This window comes from Lichenostomus cassidix, unplaced genomic scaffold, assembly GCF_008360975.1.
Source record: "Lichenostomus cassidix isolate B80296 unplaced genomic scaffold, HeHo_3.0 HiC_scaffold_444, whole genome shotgun sequence".
NCBI classification, from domain to species: domain Eukaryota; kingdom Metazoa; phylum Chordata; class Aves; order Passeriformes; family Meliphagidae; genus Lichenostomus; species Lichenostomus cassidix.
The window spans coordinates 1-18,606 of NW_028147404.1; the positions used below are offsets into that span (position 1 = coordinate 1).

Sequence of the window (18,606 nt, forward strand, 5' to 3'; positions counted from 1 at the left end):
AAAAAAAAAAGTACCTGAAAGAGAGGAGAAAAAAAGCTGCTTTAGCTGTTGGGCAGAACAGAAGCATTGAGTGTTAAAGAACTGTGTGTATTTTCTTGGTCAAGTTAATATTCATTCACTGGCAAAAGAGGCCAAAGCATAGGCACAACCAGGAATATTGTCCTGTTCCCTTGGTTGCTGAGTGAGAGAGCTGTGTCTCGTGGAGGGATGTTGTGAAAGGAAACTACTCTCTGCTGGGGTTGACTTGTGCTGTGGGATTCACCAGCATAGGCAGTTTGCTCACAGCATCTCGTTCATCTTCCCTTGCCCTCTGCAGGTCACCTGACCCGTGTGTTCAGAGGTGCCGATCCCAAGGTGAGTGAGAAAGGAACCTTTGATGTTGCTGCTGTTTAAGAGTTGTGGAGCAAGCTGTGAGCTTGGCCTGTGGCACTAGAGTGTAGAGGGCCAGCTGGGTGGGCTGAAAGAACATCCATTTCTATGTCTGCAGCAGCAGTAGAAAAAGGCATCGTTGGCTGCTTCCTAACGTTCTGTTTCAGAGCTTTTAAAGAACTAAAAGCAAAGTTTGCAGAGAGAGTGTTGCTTGCTGATTGTAGCCAGGATGCAATATCTAATTCAGAACAATTTGCAGTACTGTTGATCTAACCCATTTTAATTGAGCTGCAGTGACTTAGAATCCCATTGCTATCCAAGTTTATGATTTCTCCTTAGTAGAGCTGGGTAAAGAGCTGAACAGAAACCAGGTTATAAATGATAGGTAACTGCCTGTCCCTCACACTACTGCCTGTCCACAGAGCACAGAACCAACAGCAGACTCTCCTCTGGCTCCCACTGCTTCTGGAGAAGAGGCCAAAGAGGAGCAAAATGACCACAGTTTTTCAGCTGTGGCCACACCACAGCCTGCAGTTCCTGAGCCTGTAAGTGCCAGTTCTCCTTGGTGCTGTCTGTAGAGCAAAGCAGAGCTGCAAGTTTCTGACCAGACAGCCCTTGCTGTTGGTGGCTGAAGATGCTCAGTGCTGGAGTCCTGCCAGCACCTAGCGATTCACCCCAGCCAGGGACAGCTGGAAAATGGGCTTTGACCTGTCATGTTTAGGCCCCAGCTTGCTGGGATTCTGACAGGGGCCAGCCTGGATCGTGAAGGCTCCCTGTCCCCAGAGGAGGGAGTGTCCAAGGACACCACTCCCAGCCTTGCTGGGTACGTAGGTGACACTGTGGCCTGGAGAGACCTGTCCCACTCCACAGCCTGGCCAAGGAGCTGGAGGCACAAAAAATGTTGATCAGACCACACAAGTGCTTTGGGGTGGTTTGTTCCCACAAGCTTCTTGGGTGTGCTTACCTGTGAGTAGTTCAGAGACACAATGGGGATGTGGAGCTGCTGCTTGAAGTGAGGGATTTTGGTGCCTTTGTGTCCAGGCTGTTCTGTTCCCTCTTCAGGCAGAGCAGTCTGTGGCAGAGCTGAGTGGCACTCTGAGTGTATCTGTCCTTTTGCTTTTGATAAGCTGCAAAGAGATGATTGTGTTGTGCATGAATCTGTGTGGGGCATCTCTTCTCCCATGTGGCAAAAGAAACAAATTGCATTGTTCTGAGACCTCGTTCTGAGGCAAAAACCAGAGAAGGAGAGTTTCTGTTGATACTTTCCATCTGTGAGAATTCTTAGTAGACAGAAGGGGGAGAATAAACACCTTGGTCCTTCTCCATGTACTGAGGCGGCTGTAGAAGCTCTCTGACCTCCCTCAGAGGCTCCTCGTGTGCATCCTCACCTCCTAGATGACCATGATTTCTAGCAAGAGTGTAGATGTCAGAAAGGCAGGAATGTCATTCAGACTAGATGAGAACATGAACTCCAGAAGTGACCCTCCCAAGGAGTGAGGTCATACATGAAGCTACCTGCAGAGCCAGGATGGAGCTGTGGCACAGGGCTGGGTGTCAGTCATGACTGAAAGACAAAGACAGAGTGAAGGGCAGGCACAGGAGCATGAAATGTAGCTCTTGGGATTGAGGAGACCAAGAGTCCTGCAGGCACTAAAAGCACAGAGCCCTGAAATCTGCAGAGACCAGCACTGGGTTACAATGGAAGCAGAGCTGGGGAGAGAAGCAGAAAGAAGTGGCTGAATGAATGGGATTTTGAGGTCAAAAGAGGAAAAAGCTGAGCCTGATGGCAGCTCCCAGTCACTTGCTCTGCATTTGTGTCTACAGAAAATCAAGGCAGAGCCACAAGCAGAGCTGCCCGAAGTTCAGAGCACACCCATGATAGTGAAGAGGAAGAACAAGGACGACATGAGAGGATCTGAAGAGCACTGGAATCTGCATCGTCAGAGGGGTGATCTGCAGAACCAGGTGAGTGTAAGAGTGGCAGCCACTCCACTCATGAAACCTTCTGTCTCTTGTTCTTTACAGGACACCAGGAAACAGCCTCAGGCAGAGCTGCAGGAAAGAGAAACTCACAACAAGGCAGACGAGAAGACACTGGAGGAAAACATGAAAATCATTAGGGATGAAATTAATCTCTTCCTTCAAAAGCATGAGGCTTTTCAAAAGAGAGTGAGTGAAACAGCAATAACCTCTGCAGTCACCAAAACTGGGGCTTTCTGCCCTTCTTGCCTTTCCTCTGCACAGCAGCAGGTGGGTGGGGTGATGTCTCTGAGTGCCATCCTGCTGTGGTCACTGTCACAGCTGCTCTGAAGGACACTTGCTGGTCTGTTGAATCTCAGCTGCTGCCCCAGACAGTGGGACTAGTCCTTTGGCCTGCTGGCCAGCAGTCATCCCAATGGATTCCTGCTGGCCTGCTCCTGCTCACCTTGTTTCTCAAGGTGTTTTTACAGGGGAACATGGTGAGCCAGATGGATTTGGAAACAAGCTATCTGTATCCCTTGTCAATCTGGTCCTCTCCTGTTCTTTCCCTTTCCTCACAGTCTGTGACTCACAGCTGACAAGGACAAGCTGTAGTCTCTGACTGCTTTGTTCTCTTTGACTTGAGGTGCAAATGTTGACATCTCCCCGGGCAGCCTGCAAAGACTTCCAGCAAGTGATTGGCCATGAAGGGACCCAAGTTCAGCTTGAGGCACAGGAAGTGTCCCAACCAGAGGTACTGAAGGTTGAGCACATCCAGAAGAGGGTGGAGTTAAGAAGGAGCACATGGGAGGAGGTAGAACACAAGACCAAGGAGCTGCAAGTGTGTCTGCAGCCCTTGGAGAGGGGGAAGGAGTCCTTGGGAGGAAGTGGAATGGTCATTGTGGCAGTCATCCTTCAGAAAACCCATGAAAATGGAAGCTGAATGTGGCCATGAACATTCAGTAAAACCAGCCTTTGGTTTTGACCCATTTGGTTTGAGAAGTAGACATGGCAAAATGTCCAGTTTAAGATCCCTGCATGTGGCCAACAGCATCTTCCTAAGGGTTTGCATTTGAAATGGGATCTTGGGGCAATCTCTGCCAGCCACCTTTCTGACACAAACTCATTTCTTCTCCCAGAGCTCCTCAGGCTCTCTCATGGAATCTGCTGCAGCAGTGGGATTGTTTAGTGATGCTTCAAGTCCCCAACTTGAGAAGTGGAGCCTGATCAGTTCCTTTAGGTCCAGCATAGCTGCTGCTGCTCAGCAACATGAGTTGGAGGAGAAGTACCTGGAGATACTGAGTATGTCTTGTGTGTGTCTTGTCTGAGGGACAGTGTATTGTGTGCATGTGTCAGCACAGCTGGACCAAATGTTCCTCCTCAGTTTGGTGTCACAGGGACATTTAGGACTCCCCACAGGAACTGCTGTGCTTGGAGGCAGCGAGAGAGTGCTCTGGGTGTTCCTGCTGCCTCTGAGGGCAGCTTGGACTGGCTTGGGGTTTTTTTAAAAATTTATTTTTGCAAGTATTTTTTGTGTGGTTTTCCTTTTTAAGGAGTTGGTTTTCCTTGTCCTCTATCCCAAAGAAGCTCTCCTGCTGCAGGTGTGTTAGTGCTATCATGGACTCTTATAAATACCACTACTACAGCCACAGTTTGTTTTCATGAGAATGCTACATTTTTGCCAGTGAGATATCCTTTGAAAGAACATCAGGTGACCACACAAATAGAGAGCAAGAGGTGTTTTCCATGTGGCCCCAAAGAAAAAGAAGATATTTTTCTAACAATCCCTATTTAGTATCGTAGTTTTATGCTTACAAAGATGTGTCCAAGAGACATATCGTTGTGGTGTGATCAGGTAAAACTGCCCTGCTGGCATTTCTCAGGAGTGAGCCTCCAGCCCACCCACTGTATATTCCTCAGATCCATGGCATTCAGTTGTAGCTGATTGCCAGTCATTCCCCATGACTGCTAGAATCCTACCCACTGGCCCAAGCCCTGCACAGATCACTCTCTAGGACACCACATTAAGCCCTTTGTGATTCTGCAGCACAACTCATTTCATCTGCTTCTTGCCCATAACAGCTGCCAGCGCTGTGCTCTCAGAGAGGTGCTGGTGGGGTTGAGAACAGAGCCCAGCTGACTCTGTCTGCCATCAGCTGTTGGCACAAAAAGGGCACTGATGTGCACCTCCGTGTGTCTGATCTCAAAGCCAATCATGTCGTGTCCTGAATGGGGATAGCAGCTTGTCACGGGGCTCGGACTGGCTGTGGCTTCTTGCCAGTGCTTGTCAGTGCTCATCCTTGGGCTTTCCCAGCCTTGTTGTGCCACCTGGCCTGCCCCTGCTGACGGCTGCTGTGACTGCAGAGGCTGGAGCCTTCCTTAGCCGAGAGTCCCGCTGACGCCCAGCCGCTGCAGCGCAGAGCTGCCGGGAGGCAGCAGCCCCTCGTCTGGGCTGGCTCCTGCATGGCACGGCCTGGACTCACGAGAGGCTCAGCATCTCCTCTGGGCAGCTGTCTGTGTCACAGCAGAGCCTGAGGAGCACTGCTCTCCTTGCTGCCCATGCCCGCTGTGCCCAGCTGGGAAGATGGGGACGTGTGCGGTGCTGAGAGGGCGAGTCCAATGCGAGCGACTGATCCGCGCTGTCAGGGTGAAGGCAAGCAGTGTGCTTCTTCAGACGGGGCACAGGCAAGGGCATCTTCGAGCTCAGCCTGCTCAGAAAGGGGGAGGATCCTTAGGCTGAAAGCCCCATCGGTATTGGTTATAGCCTGAGCTGCTCTGCTTTACAACGGGAAAGGCATTCTTTTGGCAAACTGCTGAAAGGTGGAGAAGATGCCCTCCTCTCCTGGGAAAACAACTCGCGGTGCTTTGTTTCCTGTCCAGAGATCACTTCAAAGGATTGTAGGAAATCAGTCTCTGTCCTTTCACAGTCTGCTGGCTTTTACTCCAACGTCTAAACAGCTTCTTCTCTCTTTGCTGCTGTTTTGTTTCTAGGCCATCTCTGCTGCAAGGCTGTCTGGGGTATTGTTGCTGCTGTTGTTGTGGTTTTTTGTTGTAGTTTTTGTGGTTTTGTTGTTGTTACCCAGCTGACCACAAAGGGCTCAGAGCCCCAGACAGTGGGGCTGCCTTTTGTATCTCCTGGAAGGTGAGATTTCTGCTTTAAAGTGAGCATCTTGCATTTTGTTTCTCTCAGGAAGAATGGTGAACGTGGAAAATCCTGTGAACAAATACATTGAACTGGAAAGTATCGGCAGCGGGTGAGTATAACCACAGCTATTTCCACAAAACCCACAGGCCAGGTGTTTTGCTGGTGGAATGTCTATCAAGTGTGAAATCAAGCAGGCTGCAAACATGTTCAGACACTGGGGTTAGATTGCCCCACCACTCACTGCTAGTCAGAATTTATAAATGTGGCCAGAAGGCATTGTCAAGGACATCTCAATGCTGCCAAAGTCTTGCCAGCAGCAAGGAACAGGACCTGGATGATCTCCTGTCTCTCAAGTGTGGGACACCTGTGTGTTAATTTCCTTAGAATTTTTGGGTGTCTCAGAATCATACGGCCATGCTAATGAAAAGAGAAGAATCCTGATTGCCTGAAAGAGCAACCTAGCCCCTGACAGCTGTCAGATAACAGTTCTCTGGAACATTTCTTTCCAAGAGATTGTTGAAGGAAATACTTGGTGGACAGGATTAGAACCACACAGTTTAAAAACTGAAACCTGAGATGAGAGAATAAGCTCTCTGAGCTTTTTGATCTGAGGCAGTAAACCCCAAAGCTTCAGAACAGGCCCAGTGCCCAGTGCCCATGGCCCTTGAGAGGAAAATGCATCATCTGCCTTCTGGCAGACCCCTCATGCATCCTGCAGGTTTTAGGTATTTACAGCAGAGATCTCCTGTCTGGGCTGGCTTTCACTCCAATATCTAAACGGCTTCTCCTTTCTTTCTTGCTGTTTTGTTTCTAGGACTTTTGGAAATGTTTGTAGAGCTTTTGACATTGCCACAGGAGGAGAGGTAAATGTCAACAGCCCCCACAGATTCTGCGGCTCTCGAGGGCTTTCCCCTCTCGTGTGAGCTGTGGCTGGAGCTTTGGGTCACCCGTAGAGCTGTGCTGCAAAGGCACAGGAAGCACAGACTGGTGCCAGCCTGCAAATTACACTTGGGACAGCCTTTGCCCTTCTCAGCTGCCACAGGGAAGGCACAGAGGGCAGCAGTACCTTTCAGAGAAGGATGAGCTCTCTTGCTCTCTCTCAGTTGCTAAAACAAAGGTGGAGACTTAGAGCATCTCACTGCTCTTTGGGGCTACAGCTTCAGAGTCCTGAATTCTCATTTCTGGCTGCCAGCAAATGCATCTGAATCTTTCTGGAAGTTCCTTAGCAACCTGCAGTGCTGCACATGGGAGCTGCACGTAGGGAGAGATCTGCAAGGCATCCCTAAAAGCCCTAAGCACTTCTTATAGGCCAGGATGTATGTGTAGAGTACCAAGGCTTGGATTACTTCTTTTGAATCCCTGCTAGAGGAGCAGAGAAGTGTGGTCAGAGCTTTGTGGTGATAGTTGAGACACCATTGTTACCAGGTGGATGTCAGTGGCCACCTGTCCTGTAACTGTCCCCCAAGCCAGCAGAGAAATGGGCTGTTGGAATGTCACTTCCTAACTACTCCAAGGTCTAATCACAAGGCACTTTGGCACAGCTCTGTCATTCCAAAATCACTCACTCCATGTGTGTTGTGGTCTCATGCCACCAGCTTCTCAAGTTACTGACTTTCAATGTCATTTTAGGTTGCTATAAAGAAAATATATCTCCATGGACTGAGCATCAAGGAAGTATCCCTCAATGAACTAATGGTCATGAAGAGGAATAGGAATCCTAACCTGGTCAACTGTTTAGATAGGTGAGTGGTTGTTATTTTATCCAATGAATGTTCACTTACATATTGCAAGCATGTGAGGTTAAAATCCAACTTCGGTTAGTGGCAGGAAATAGAGCTGTTATTATTGGTTAATTACTTTTCTACTGATATCCAGTGGATGGGGAAGAGACTGCATTTTGTCTGCACAGGTCTTTCCTGGCACATGTAGTTTGAAAACTGTTCAAAAACCTGGGTCATCCGTATCTTACTAAGTCAATAGCCTTCAAGTTCACTGTCTCCACATTGTTTTGAGGCATAATATTTTTCAAGAGCTGATGAACCATCCTAGGGAGGATTTCCTTTGGATTGTTACCGCTCTTCTCCATTGCTGTGCATGCCAGGAAGACCAGGTGTTTTTCTATCAGAAAAGCGTAATGTGACAGGGTTTTTTTCTTCTGTGCTGTTACTAAGCTGCATTTTTCCCTTGCTGGCCATTGAAGACATCTCCTTTTTCACACATGTGCCTTTCTACTTGAGACTGCATACACTGCAAACACTGCACAGCCTAGAGGCAATGTCTGTTCCTTTTATTCTGTCCTCATTTCAAACGGACCAGGAAACTGGAATCAGCCAAAAAAGCAACATAGCCATGCATGTTCATCTCCATGCCCTTGTTTCCTTCTTTCAGCTACCTTGTGGATAATGAACTCTGGCTGGTTATGGAGTACATGGATGGAGGCACTCTGATGGATGTCATCAACAAGACCTCCCTGCATGATGATGAGATTGCAGCCATCAGTCGGGAGGTTGGGGATCCTGCCTGTATTCCCAAGGGCTTGGGCAGGACTGTCTGGGAAACAGGGGCTCAGAACTGGAGTGATTCCATGCACCAAGCTTTGTTTCTGTGTTGCTGCTGTGCTATGGAGAAGCAAGAGCATCTCAAGTGAACTAACTGCCTGCCAGTGTCCCTGCATTCACTCTACTCTGTTCTTACCGTCTGATCTCCTGCTGTCATGTTCTCATTCTGTCTCTTGTATTTGTATTTGCTGTTCTCCACCTTGCCTCTCAAAATGTTTACCTCCAGCCTGTCTGCACTTCATTCCTTGCCTGTAAAAGCATATGTGCTGGTAGCAGGCTTTGAAACGAATGGCAAAGAAAAGGAGGGACTCATTTCTCACAGCCCTCAGCTCAAAAGGATTGTAGTGCTCCCAAAATGGCATTTTCTTCTGAGCACATCCACTGCAGCAGCAATCATTCTGGCTGCTTTACAGGGCACAGTGTAGAACAGCAATTGCCCTTTCAAAAGCTGACATTAGAAGCCTTCCCTTAGAAGGCTACTGCTCTGCGAGTGCTGCAGCAGCAACTCTTCCTCTCGATGGCACCATGTTCTGCCATTACTCCCCATTTCCCTCCCAAGGGAATCTTTGAGAGCTGTTTCCTTTCTTGTGGGATGAAATCACATCACTAACGTTTATCCTGCTTTTTCCCTTTTCCCTCTCAGTGCCTGCAAGGACTGGATTTTCTTCATTCTAACCATGTGATCCACCGAGATGTGAAGAGCCGCAACATCCTTCTGGGAACCGACGGCTCTGTCAAGTTGGGTCAGTATATTCTTGGTCAGGCACACTGTTGTGGGGATGTAGGGTTTAGGGATGCTTTTGAGTGGCTGCCAGTTCCCAAAAAATGGTGTTGGTGGCACTGCAGGGACCCCCTGGTGCGAGCTGAGGGCACAGCTGCAATGTGCACAGAGGCATTGCAAGGGAGAAGCAGTTAGGACTTACATTGATATGTGTGTCCTTTCCAGAGGGAGGGAGCTACAATCTAAATCTTCCAGGGAATAAAAGCCACTGCTGGAGGCAGTGTAAACATTTGGGGATTTTTTGAAGAAGAGGACAATTCCATATTTCCTTGGCTAAAGTCCTGAGGAAACAGAGCAGGGATGGTTTTCCAGGAGCTTCAACAGCACAATCTCAATCATAGAGTGGGGAATTCTTTTGCCTGGTTCCCTAATTGAACAGTATTTTCTTTTCTTCTCAGCTGATTTTGGCCTCTCTGCTCTGCTCACCCCTGAGCAGAATCAACGGAGCTCGGTGATCGGCACACCTTGGTGGATGGCGCCTGAGGTTGTCACAAAAAAACCATATGGTCCCAAAGTGGACATATGGTCCTTCGGAATAGTCGGAATTGAAATGGTGCAACATGAAGTTCCTTACCAGAATGAAAGTCCTCGCATGGTAAGGTGCAAATGCTCTCTGATCCCACTGCCTTTCTGACCTGTCTCATGTTCTGTCTGCCATTGCACAAAATCCCATTGCCATCTGCTGGCACTGCTTCCACCAAGGTCCACTTCTACAAATGTCCCTGCAGCACATCAGCATCTGCAGGAGTTTTGTTTGCATCAGTGGGGGAACTCAAGCCTAACCACACACAGACATTCCCCATTCTCAGGCAACACTTTGCTTTGGGTTTCCAGTTGTTCCAGCTCTTCTGTCTGTGAAGATGGCCCTAAAATCAAGAAACTAATATCTCAGAACTGGTGTTATCTTTTCAGAAATGAAGAAAAGAAACCTAAACCCAATGAAGTTTCTAAAACAGTGATATTTTAGAGATGAAATGCAGCCTCATTCTTCTCCCTGCGAAACTTGCCTGAAACCAGGGCAAGAAGCTGTAAAGGCACCATAGTACCTTCTGCTTCTTGTGCAGTGTTCCTGAAACACTTAGTGACCATATTTCTTTCCTAGTCCAAGCCACTTTCTCCAGGCCACCAAGCCTGAGCCTGGTGATATGGAGAGCCTGCCAAGACCTCCCATTTGTTGCTGGCACTTTCTGGGATTTAATTAATGGGATCTAATTTCTGGGATTTAATTTAACACCATTAATGCATTGACTTGAGCATCCAAATGAGCATGGGATTAACAAAGAGATGGCACTTCTCCCTTTTCTGATTTGACCATGAAAAGTTTTTCTTTTGCCACATAAGGGAAGCTGAAATTTGGAGACTGCTGAGAAACAGAGTTGCAGGTGACTGCTGGCTGCCCAAAGAGGCATTTTCATGCTAACACATTTCAGCATGCAAGTTAATGTGTCTGTGTTGAACATAAGGTTCCAAATGTTTGTGTTCTTATCCAAGGAATAACTGATGGTTACTTTTTTTCTTCCAATTACCGCTGTTTTCAACAACAGAAGAAAAGCTTGATGAGTTTTATATTATCAAAGCAGTTTTTAAGGGAGCAACAAAGCAGACACACTTGTCATGTCATAACAATTGGAAATAGATAGTGCAAAGTCTGTCTTCCAAAAAGCTTGTCAAGCTGGTATGAATTCTCAGAGAAGCAAAACGTGCTTTTGCTGATGTAATTCCCCCTAAGTAGGTCAGCCAATGAAATCAGCTGCCTTGGAGAGATGAGCTGGATTTTGGAAAAGCTGTGGCTGCATTGGGGTTTGGGTTTTTGTTGGTGTATGAAAGTCATTTGTGCCCCTCTGCCAGGGCAGAAAGTGCCACGACAGACTATAAACAACAGGTTCAGGGAGAGCAGTTAGAGATGTGAAAGAAGCACATGGAGCCTCCTGTTTCCTTTTTCTCCAGGCTCAATACCTGATAGCCAAAATAGGGACCCCAGAGCTGCGACAGCCTGAGCTCCTCTCACCTTTGCTGAGTGACTTCCTGAGCCACTGCCTGCAGAGAGATGAGGAGAAGCGCTGGTCTGCCAAGGAGCTCCTGCAGGTAAAATGCAACGGGGCTGCAGGTGAAACAGTGAAACAGTGTCTGAGGGATGGGCTCCTCCTCCACTGAACTCCAAGGCATCACATCTGCTCCCCTCCTCCTCACCTCCCACTCTTGGTGCTTTCCAAAAGGAAAGGGTGAGGAATCCTAGGCTGGGCTGGCCTGGCAGGGACCTGTAAAGGTCATCTGGTCCAAGTGCCCTGCATTGAGCAGGGACATTGTCAAGTAGTTTAGGTTTCTCTGACCTGGAATGTTTCCAGGGATGGAGCACCTACCAGCTCTTGGGGCAACTTGTGCCAGTGTTACACCACACTCCTTAGACCTTGTCAGACTCAATCCTGTTTTCATTTAAAAATATTGCCCCTGCCTTTGAAGCACTGAGCTTGGAAAGTCATGCCTCATTGTTCATTGCTGTTTTGTTTTCTTTTGGGCAGCATCCATTTGTAACATCAGCCATGCCTGCGTCCAGCCTGGTGCCACTGATTATCACAGTGAAATAGTGGAAGAAGAAGAAAAGAAGAAAAGGCGTTCACGAAAATCTATTTAGGATGGCTTTCTTCATAACCAGCTTAGAATAGGACTGTAGAGCAGGATTTTAGAGGAAGATTGTAGAGTAGGATTGTAGAAGAAGATTGTAGAAGAAGATTTTAGAGTAGGATTACGGAGTATAATTGTAAATCAATAAAGTTTCTTAGATACCAACTCATCTGGCAGATTCCTTTCTTTCTCACCCTGTGAATAAGCTCAACATTTCCTTCAGAGAAGTCAGTTGTTTCTTAAATTCGGAAAGCAATGTGTATGGTTTCTTTGGTAGGGTTTGAATGTGGGGAAGGCTCTTATGCCTTCATCCTCTCCAGACCACACTGCCTTTGGTATACAGCCCACTGGCCAGTTTTTGCCCAGCCGTGGTACTTCTAGCTGAGGCAGAAAAGGCAATGGCATTTGCAGCTCAAACTGAAAGAGGAGTGGGGCAGCCAAACATCCTGGGCAGGTGCAGGTGTTCAGCTGTGACTCAGAGCATTCAGGTTCCTGCCACTTGGATTTGTATCTATCCTCCAGCCAGTGCAATCTCTCTGGCTGGAGGATAGTCTTGCTCAACTGAGAAAGCAGAAGGATCCATGAGGGAGCTCTGAAAGCTCTCGTGTTCTGCAGAGCTGTCAGTGACTGTGAGGTGAGAGCAGGCACAGCCTTGCCCAGGGCAGAGCCCCAGCAGAGCCCTGGCCAGGGCCAGGCAGAGCCGTGGGTGCAGGGTGGTGCAGCGGCTGCAGAGAGCAGAGGCAAGCAGTGAGGGGCAGGTGGCCTCCCTGGCGTCCCCCAGGGCAGAGCCCTGGCGTGTCCCCCCTTTCCCCACCCGCCGCACACATGGGTGCATCCAGCACCAAGGGGAATTGGGCCTGGTGCTTAGGCCAGGCTGGCTGGGGACTGCCCCTGGGATGGGGCAAAGGGGACTGAGCTCTGAGGCTTACTGCAGCTTGGCGACCACCAGTTCCTCCTGGAGGAGGAGAAGGCACCTCTCGCTCCTCTTCGGGCTGTGGGGTCAGAGCCACATCTGTGCTCAGCACAGCCTCATCACTGCTGAGAACTGCCCTGCAGAGCAGAGAGAGGTGGCCAGAAGAAAGGTGACCCCTTCTGCTGTGTCCCTGGCCATGGCCGCGTGTCCCCAAGCTGTGGGGGAGCCCACCTGGAGCAGAAGCAGCTCCTGGCCTGGCCCATCCTGCCTGGCACAGGAGGACTCTGTGCTGCAAGGTCGTGGGCCAGTTGCTGACAGCGAGGATGGGAAGCAGGATGTGAGGACTGGGCTGATGCCACTCTGTCAGAGCTTGCTTTCTCACAAAATCGATCACCAAACAAGACAGCTCCCAGCTTTGCTGCTGCTCGCTCACGGACACTGGGTCCAAGTGACCGATGGTCCGAGCCCTACAGACTCTGGACTGGGCATGGGTGGGGCCCTGGGGTGGGACATCCTGCCAGGCTGGCCAATGCTGGCTTTGCACTGGGGAGCCCAGAGCTGGACACAGCCGAGGCCAAGGCTCATCTCCCTCCAGCTGCTGCCCAGGCTTTGCCTCCTGCAGCGCTGCCTGCAGTCTGCTGCCTTTGCCCCCACAGAGACACTTTGCTGGGAAAGTTCCTCTGGTGGTCAGCTTGGGCTCAGGGCCTGGTGTTGAGGCCTCAGTCAGGGCCTGTTGTTCAGGTGTTCATCCTTCAGTGTTTTGGGGTGCAAATTAATGCCCACACATTTAGCACATTTCATGCAGGGAACAGGATTAGCAAGGCCGGGCCAGGGCCAGGGCCAAGAGCATTAGGCCACCACCCTGCATTTGCCCACAGGCAGCCATCCAGATGATGCCTGAGAACAAGGCAAGAAAATAAAACTCCATTGTCCCCTGCCTACAGAGCAGGTGTTTATTTATTCAGTGCCAGGGATGAGGGGAATAGCTCCACCAGAAACTCACTTGTCCATTCTTGGCAAAGTACTAGCTTTTATACATTTTTTAATCAATGTGTCTGTTATACTTTCATAACCTTCATATTGCAACATATTTTCTAATCACATCATTGTGTAAGCCCTTGGATCTCATGCGCAGTTCCTGCACAAGGTGGTTGTCAGCTTCATTTTTCCATGAAGGCTCTTAAGTCTTTCTTGGGCTTGAACTTTCCAGCCCTGCTTCCTGCGCATTGTCTAGAGGATTGTCTGCTCAAATAGCCAGGGTCAGCTTCTTTGCGGTTAACTTGTTCTGCTAAGCTTGCTGATTTCTAAAGAGTGCTTCATTCGCATGCCCTGAGATAAAGTCAGTGCACCCTTCTGCCGAGCCACTGCTGTAAGCAATATCTCCTTGCCTGGGTATCCCAGACCAAGAAGGCCACTCATGCCACTGGATCTTTTTCTAAGCCATTGCCTGTGGGCCTTATAGATCACCTCAAAGATGGAGCAGCTGATTGAAGAGCTGCAGAAGGTGAGAAGGGCTGCCTTTGCAGCCACAGTGGCCTCTGGCTGTGCTGGGGGGTCAGGGAGATGTGGCTAGCACGGTGACCTTGTGCACAGGGAAGGGAAATAAGGGTTCCTGGTGCCAGCGGGCAAGCAGAAGCATGCGGGAGAGGCAGTGACAGCGCTGGAACAGCCTTGCTGCTGCCACTGGCAGCACTGCTGTTGCGCAGGGCAGAGAGGTGGCAGGCCGGAGGCTGCCAGCCATGTGCTGTGCTCAGGCAGCTGGGGCTGGGGGGCAGCTGGCCAGTGGCTCTTTGTGCTGCAGGGCTGCTCTGCAAGTGCACCTCGGTTCTTGCAGGCTGATCCAGAGCAAGAGCCTGCCACGGCCCCATCCAAAGAGGGAGGATGACTTGGCCCTTGCCCAGGTGAGTTTGGGAAGGCAAGGCCAGTTTCTGCTCTGGCAGAGTTGGCTCATGTGTCCTGTGCCAAGTGTGCCTGGCAAGTGTAGCAGCCTGAGGGAGGACGTGGGCTGCTGCCCACAGCCTGGAGAACGCCAGGGCCAGGGCTGGGATGGCTTGTCCCAGCACCACAGCAGCTCTCAGGAGCATTCCAGCCATAGCCACACTTGCGGCTGCTGGCTCCCTGCCGGGGGTGCCACACAGCACTTAAGGCAGGTAGGGCAGGGCAGGTAGAGCAGGGCAGGGCAGGGCAGGCTGCGACAGCACTGGCCTGACAGTCTCCACTGACTGCCTTTGGTCCTCTTTTCCTTTGCAGCAGGAGAGGGCAGTGGCAGTGGTGGCAGCAGCAGGATGCCGAGGAAGTGGCTGCCATGGCCCTTTGCTCTGCGGTGGGGCCCAGCTGGGGCTTCCTGGGTGCCAAGGCAGGAGGGCTCTGGCTGCAGCAGGGCACTCTTTGGGCAGCCCCAGGCAGCCATCTTTGCAGAGGATGGCATGCTGCCCTGGCCCATGCAGGTAAGGCAGCCTGGACAGGGGCTGCCCCTGCCCGTATCTGGCTGCTGTGCAGCCCCTGTCCCCATGCATGTCCTTCAGCCAAGGGTCATAGTGCTCTTCAGCTGTGCCTCGGCCTTCTGCTGCCAGCCCCTTGATGGCAGAAGGCAGGTAGGCCAGGCTGGGGAGGAGCCCTGGCCCTGGCCACTGCTCTTGAAGCAGCCCAGCTCCTCACACACATCTCTGCCCTCCTGCCTCTCCTGCAGGAGCTGCTGGCTGTCCTGCATGAGGAAAGGCCCACCACAGAAGGCATCTTCAACAAAGCAGAGAGCACCAGGGCAGTTCAGGAGCTGTGGCTGGGCTGTGGCAGGCCCTGGACCATGGCCTGCCTGTGGACATGGCAAGCCAGCCAGTGCTGCTGCTGGCCATGGTCCTCAAGGTGAGCCCTCCTTCCCTGCAGCTGCAAAGGCTCCTGTCTGGGCTGCCATTGGCTCCAAGGCTCACCGGCAGCCCTTGGCCTTGCAGGACTTCCTGAGGAGCATTCCCTCCAAGCTGCTCATCACAGTCCTCCACAAAGACTGGATGGCAGCCATGCAGATGGCCAGCAGGGAGGACAAGACCTCTCAGCTGAAAGCATAATCTTTAGCAGGCAGAAGCTTCCAGCTCTGCAGCAGGCACTGATACAAGCCTGGCACTCGCCTGCAAGGGGATGCTCTCTCCCCAAGGCTGTGCTTTTCGGCAGCTCCTGGCTCTTGCTGCCTGGCACTCCCATTGCAGGCCAATGCACGGGGAGCCTTCCCTCGCCTGGGCTCTTGGCAAATCAGCAGAAGGGCAGCAAGGCTGCGCTTTTCCTTCCTGCAGCAGTGCAGGAGCCCCCAGCGCTGGCTGAGAGCGCCTGCAAAGTGTGCAACACAGCCAGCCGCCAGCTGCCCCCTGCCTCGGGCCAGCTCTGGGGATGGCCGTGGGCAACATGGGCCTGCTCATGAACGTGTCCTTCCTCTTCCATCAGGGGGGCCAAGAAGTTGCCCGTGGCAAACCTGCTCCTCCTCAGGCAGCTGCTGTCACTGCTGACACACATCAGCCAGCACGAGTCCACCAGCAGAATGAGCTGCAGCAGCCTGGCCATGTGCCTGGGGTCAAACCTGCTGAGCCCAGCGCAGGAGGAGCAGCTGGAGCTTGAGGCCATGCTGGCTGAGAACAAGAAGGTAATGCTGTCCTCAGCAGCTGGCTGCAGCCTGGCTGGCCCATGCCATCTCGCCTGGCAGCCCCCTCTCTCCAACCAATCAAGGCTGCTGTGGGAGCTGCCTGTAAGAGATGCCCCTGCAAGAGCCACTGCTCTCTGTGCAGAGGAAAGGGGCTCAGCAGTGATGGCAATGGCTGCTTGGCACACTGTCAGGCCCCTGGGCTGAGAGCAAGGGTTTCCTGGGTGCAGGTGAAGGTGCTGGTAGCCTTTATGATAGTGAATTTGGAGCACATCTTTGGGGAGGAGGCAGGAGTGCCCACAGACATATCCACAGATAGGAGCAGCATGGGAGGCTTGTCCCAGGCCGGGACTTGAGGTCCCAGAAATCTCTGCATCAAGCAAAGAAGTGGTGTAGGACTTGCTTGTGGGTTTTGCTTTGTGTGTTCTTGTCTTCCAAGACGTCACTTGGCTCCATGTGCTTTTGCTTTTCAGAGCTGCACCAAGAAGAGCAAGGTGGTGCTGCAAGTTAAGACAATGAGGAGCCCCAGGCACAAAGCTGGGAGCAGCTTTGTGCCTTGCATCCCCCTCACTGCCTGATGTCCACCAAGAAGATGGCATAGAGGCCATGGTGCTGGAGGGCCCCAAAAGCACAGGTATGGCAGCTGCACAAAACCTGGCACAATGCGTCCTAGACAGGCAGGCACTTTTTCAAAAGGCCCAGGAGCTGCTGTGCCTCCTGCTGACAGCCAATCTCTTCAACCTTCCTTCTCTGCTTCTGTGCTTCCTGCCTCCCTTGCTTCCTTCCTCCCTTCTTTCCTTCCTTTGCCCCCACACTCACACATGCTACTGCAAACTGGACGGGTTGCTTTTGCAATGCTTTAGGCTTTAGTTCTTCATCGGTGGACAAAAGACTTTAATTTTAAAGCAGCAGAAGGAGTCATGGTGAACTTGAGAGGCCTCATGCTCAGCTGCCAGCTCATTCCAGCTCCCTCCAGGCTCTTTGGGAGCAGCTGGACTTTGCAAGAGGCAGCTGATGCAGAGCAGCACTTTCTCTGGGTAGCTAGGGGAGATATTTGGCAAATGCTACCTTACTCTTTCAGGCTGTCTCTTGCCCCCTCTCACCTCCAGAATTTCTGCTTCAGGCACCTCCAGATTTGCCCCCACGCACCCACAAGAGCCCCACACTGTCCCTGGCAAGGGCTCAAGCCCTGACAAGCTCTCCCAAGGTAAGAAGGTAAAAGCAGCTCTCAGTGGCTCCAACAAGAAGGGACTTAGTTTGTGCCTCCTGGCTTTGCCTAGCTAATCCAATTTTGTACATTGGCTACCCACAGACAGGGGAAAAGAGAAGAAAACAACAATGAGAAGAGGCCGGGGCAGGAGACAAGTACTGCCAGCCAGCAAAGAAGAGGAGGAGGAGAGGCAGCAGAAGACTCCAACAAGGCAGAAGGACTGCTCTGCGTGGGACATACTTGCCCCAGCCTGGTGCAGCCTCTTCTCTACGGTAGATTTTTCATGCAGTTCTGTCAGGTGTGCACAGGCAGCCCTTTGAGGCCTTTGAGCCCTTCTGCAGGGAGGGAGTTGAGGGTGGCAACTGAGCTCAAGGCTCCAAGCAGAGCAGAAGGTTGCCTCAGCACAGCTCTGCTCCACCTCTGCAGGAGTCTCTCGCCTGATCACAACCTTCCTGTCACTGCAGTCAGAATGTCTGAGGCAAAACATGCTGATGCTTCTCCTGACCATTCACATCACAGCTTTTGTACCACTAGCAATACTGGCTTCTGCCATGCCATGGCAAGAGCCCGAGCACAGCCCTCCCTCAAGTGCTTCCCTGCAGAGCCACATTTCCCCTCAGCCTTGCCCCACAGCAGCACTGGCTGATCCAAGATGGCCCAGGGCCCAGCCGGGCCTGCTCGAAAGGCGGGAGGTGCCCCAGAGCCCAAGAGCTGCACGAGGCCTGACTGCCCTTGCCAACATCACTGCTGCCACTGAAGCTGCCAGCACTTGGCAGACTTTTACCACTCACACTCACACACACTTGTCCCTGCCCTCCTGCACTGCAAATGCCACGAGGGGATGCAAGAGCACTGCTGCAGCTGCTCCTGAGACACTGCAGTGCAGGAAGTGAGGGCTCGTCCTGACCTAACCCACCATCAGGTTCAGCTCAGCTCTTCCTCGCACGCTGCCCCCTCCTCCTAGTTCTATCTCCTTACTTGACATTTACTGTACTATTGACTCTGGAATATGGGCTTGCTAGAACCTTAATTCAGGCACAGGTTTCTCTTAATATTCCAATCTTTACACCATGGTTATCCACACAGGAATTAGGAAAAGCAGCACATTAATACCTTCATCAAAATCCAAATAACACGACTGCTTCAGCCTCCCCAATTCTTTTTACTTCTTCTTGGACTTGGGAGTCTTCTTCTGCACCCTGGCCGGTGCTGGGATTCCAGAACTCCTGAACTGGTCTTTTTGTGGCACCTCATAGGTGCAGGGGAAAATGGAGCAAGCACTTGGAGCCAAATGTTTGAAGACCAATAGAATGTGGAAGGCAGAAGCAAGGCAGAAGAGTGACCAGCAGTGGCTGCCTGGACTTGACTGGGCTGCTGGTCAATGCTCTGCTGCTTGCTCGTCACAGGGCTTGGAAACTTGGAAC

At 51.3% G+C, this 18,606-nt stretch overlaps 2 protein-coding genes across 2 annotated transcripts; both read left to right on the forward strand.

Moving 5' to 3' along the window:
- The first annotated feature begins 2,212 nt into the window (after positions 1-2,212).
- LOC146423242 (serine/threonine-protein kinase PAK 3-like) lies at positions 2,213-11,599 on the forward strand. The gene is made up of 11 exons (XM_085044990.1): positions 2,213-2,538; positions 2,975-3,142; positions 3,468-3,630; positions 5,519-5,582; positions 6,288-6,336; positions 7,103-7,215; positions 7,862-7,979; positions 8,675-8,774; positions 9,211-9,407; positions 10,760-10,897; positions 11,332-11,599. The coding sequence occupies exons 1-11, from the start codon at positions 2,245-2,247 to the stop codon at positions 11,395-11,397; spliced, it is 1,470 nt and encodes a 489-aa protein (XP_084901116.1). The 5' UTR covers positions 2,213-2,244; the 3' UTR covers positions 11,398-11,599.
- Positions 11,600-14,492: 2,893 nt separating this feature from the next.
- On the forward strand, positions 14,493-18,083 carry LOC146423243 (T-cell activation Rho GTPase-activating protein-like). Its single transcript, XM_085044991.1, has 5 exons — positions 14,493-14,794; positions 15,037-15,209; positions 15,780-15,975; positions 16,446-17,179; positions 17,285-18,083. Exons 1-4 carry the CDS (start codon positions 14,633-14,635, stop codon positions 16,548-16,550), a joined length of 636 nt encoding a protein of 211 aa, XP_084901117.1. The 5' UTR covers positions 14,493-14,632; the 3' UTR covers positions 16,551-17,179; positions 17,285-18,083.
- The last annotated feature ends 523 nt before the right edge of the window (positions 18,084-18,606 follow it).

Excerpts from the sequence above, each read along its gene's own strand:
- LOC146423242 (XM_085044990.1), top strand. The coding sequence starts at position 2,245 with ATGATAGTGAAGAGGAAGAACAAGGACGACATGAGAGGATCTGAAGAG. Across the intron at positions 2,539-2,974 it reads ATGAGGCTTTTCAAAAGAGA|GTGCAAATGTTGACATCTCC; the intron begins GTGAGTGAAACA and ends CTTTGACTTGAG. Across the intron at positions 10,898-11,331 it reads CTGCCAAGGAGCTCCTGCAG|CATCCATTTGTAACATCAGC; the intron begins GTAAAATGCAAC and ends TCTTTTGGGCAG.
- LOC146423243 (XM_085044991.1), top strand. The coding sequence starts at position 14,633 with ATGCCGAGGAAGTGGCTGCCATGGCCCTTTGCTCTGCGGTGGGGCCCA. Across the intron at positions 14,795-15,036 it reads TGCTGCCCTGGCCCATGCAG|GAGCTGCTGGCTGTCCTGCA; the intron begins GTAAGGCAGCCT and ends CCTCTCCTGCAG. Across the intron at positions 15,976-16,445 it reads TGCTGGCTGAGAACAAGAAG|AGCTGCACCAAGAAGAGCAA; the intron begins GTAATGCTGTCC and ends TTTGCTTTTCAG.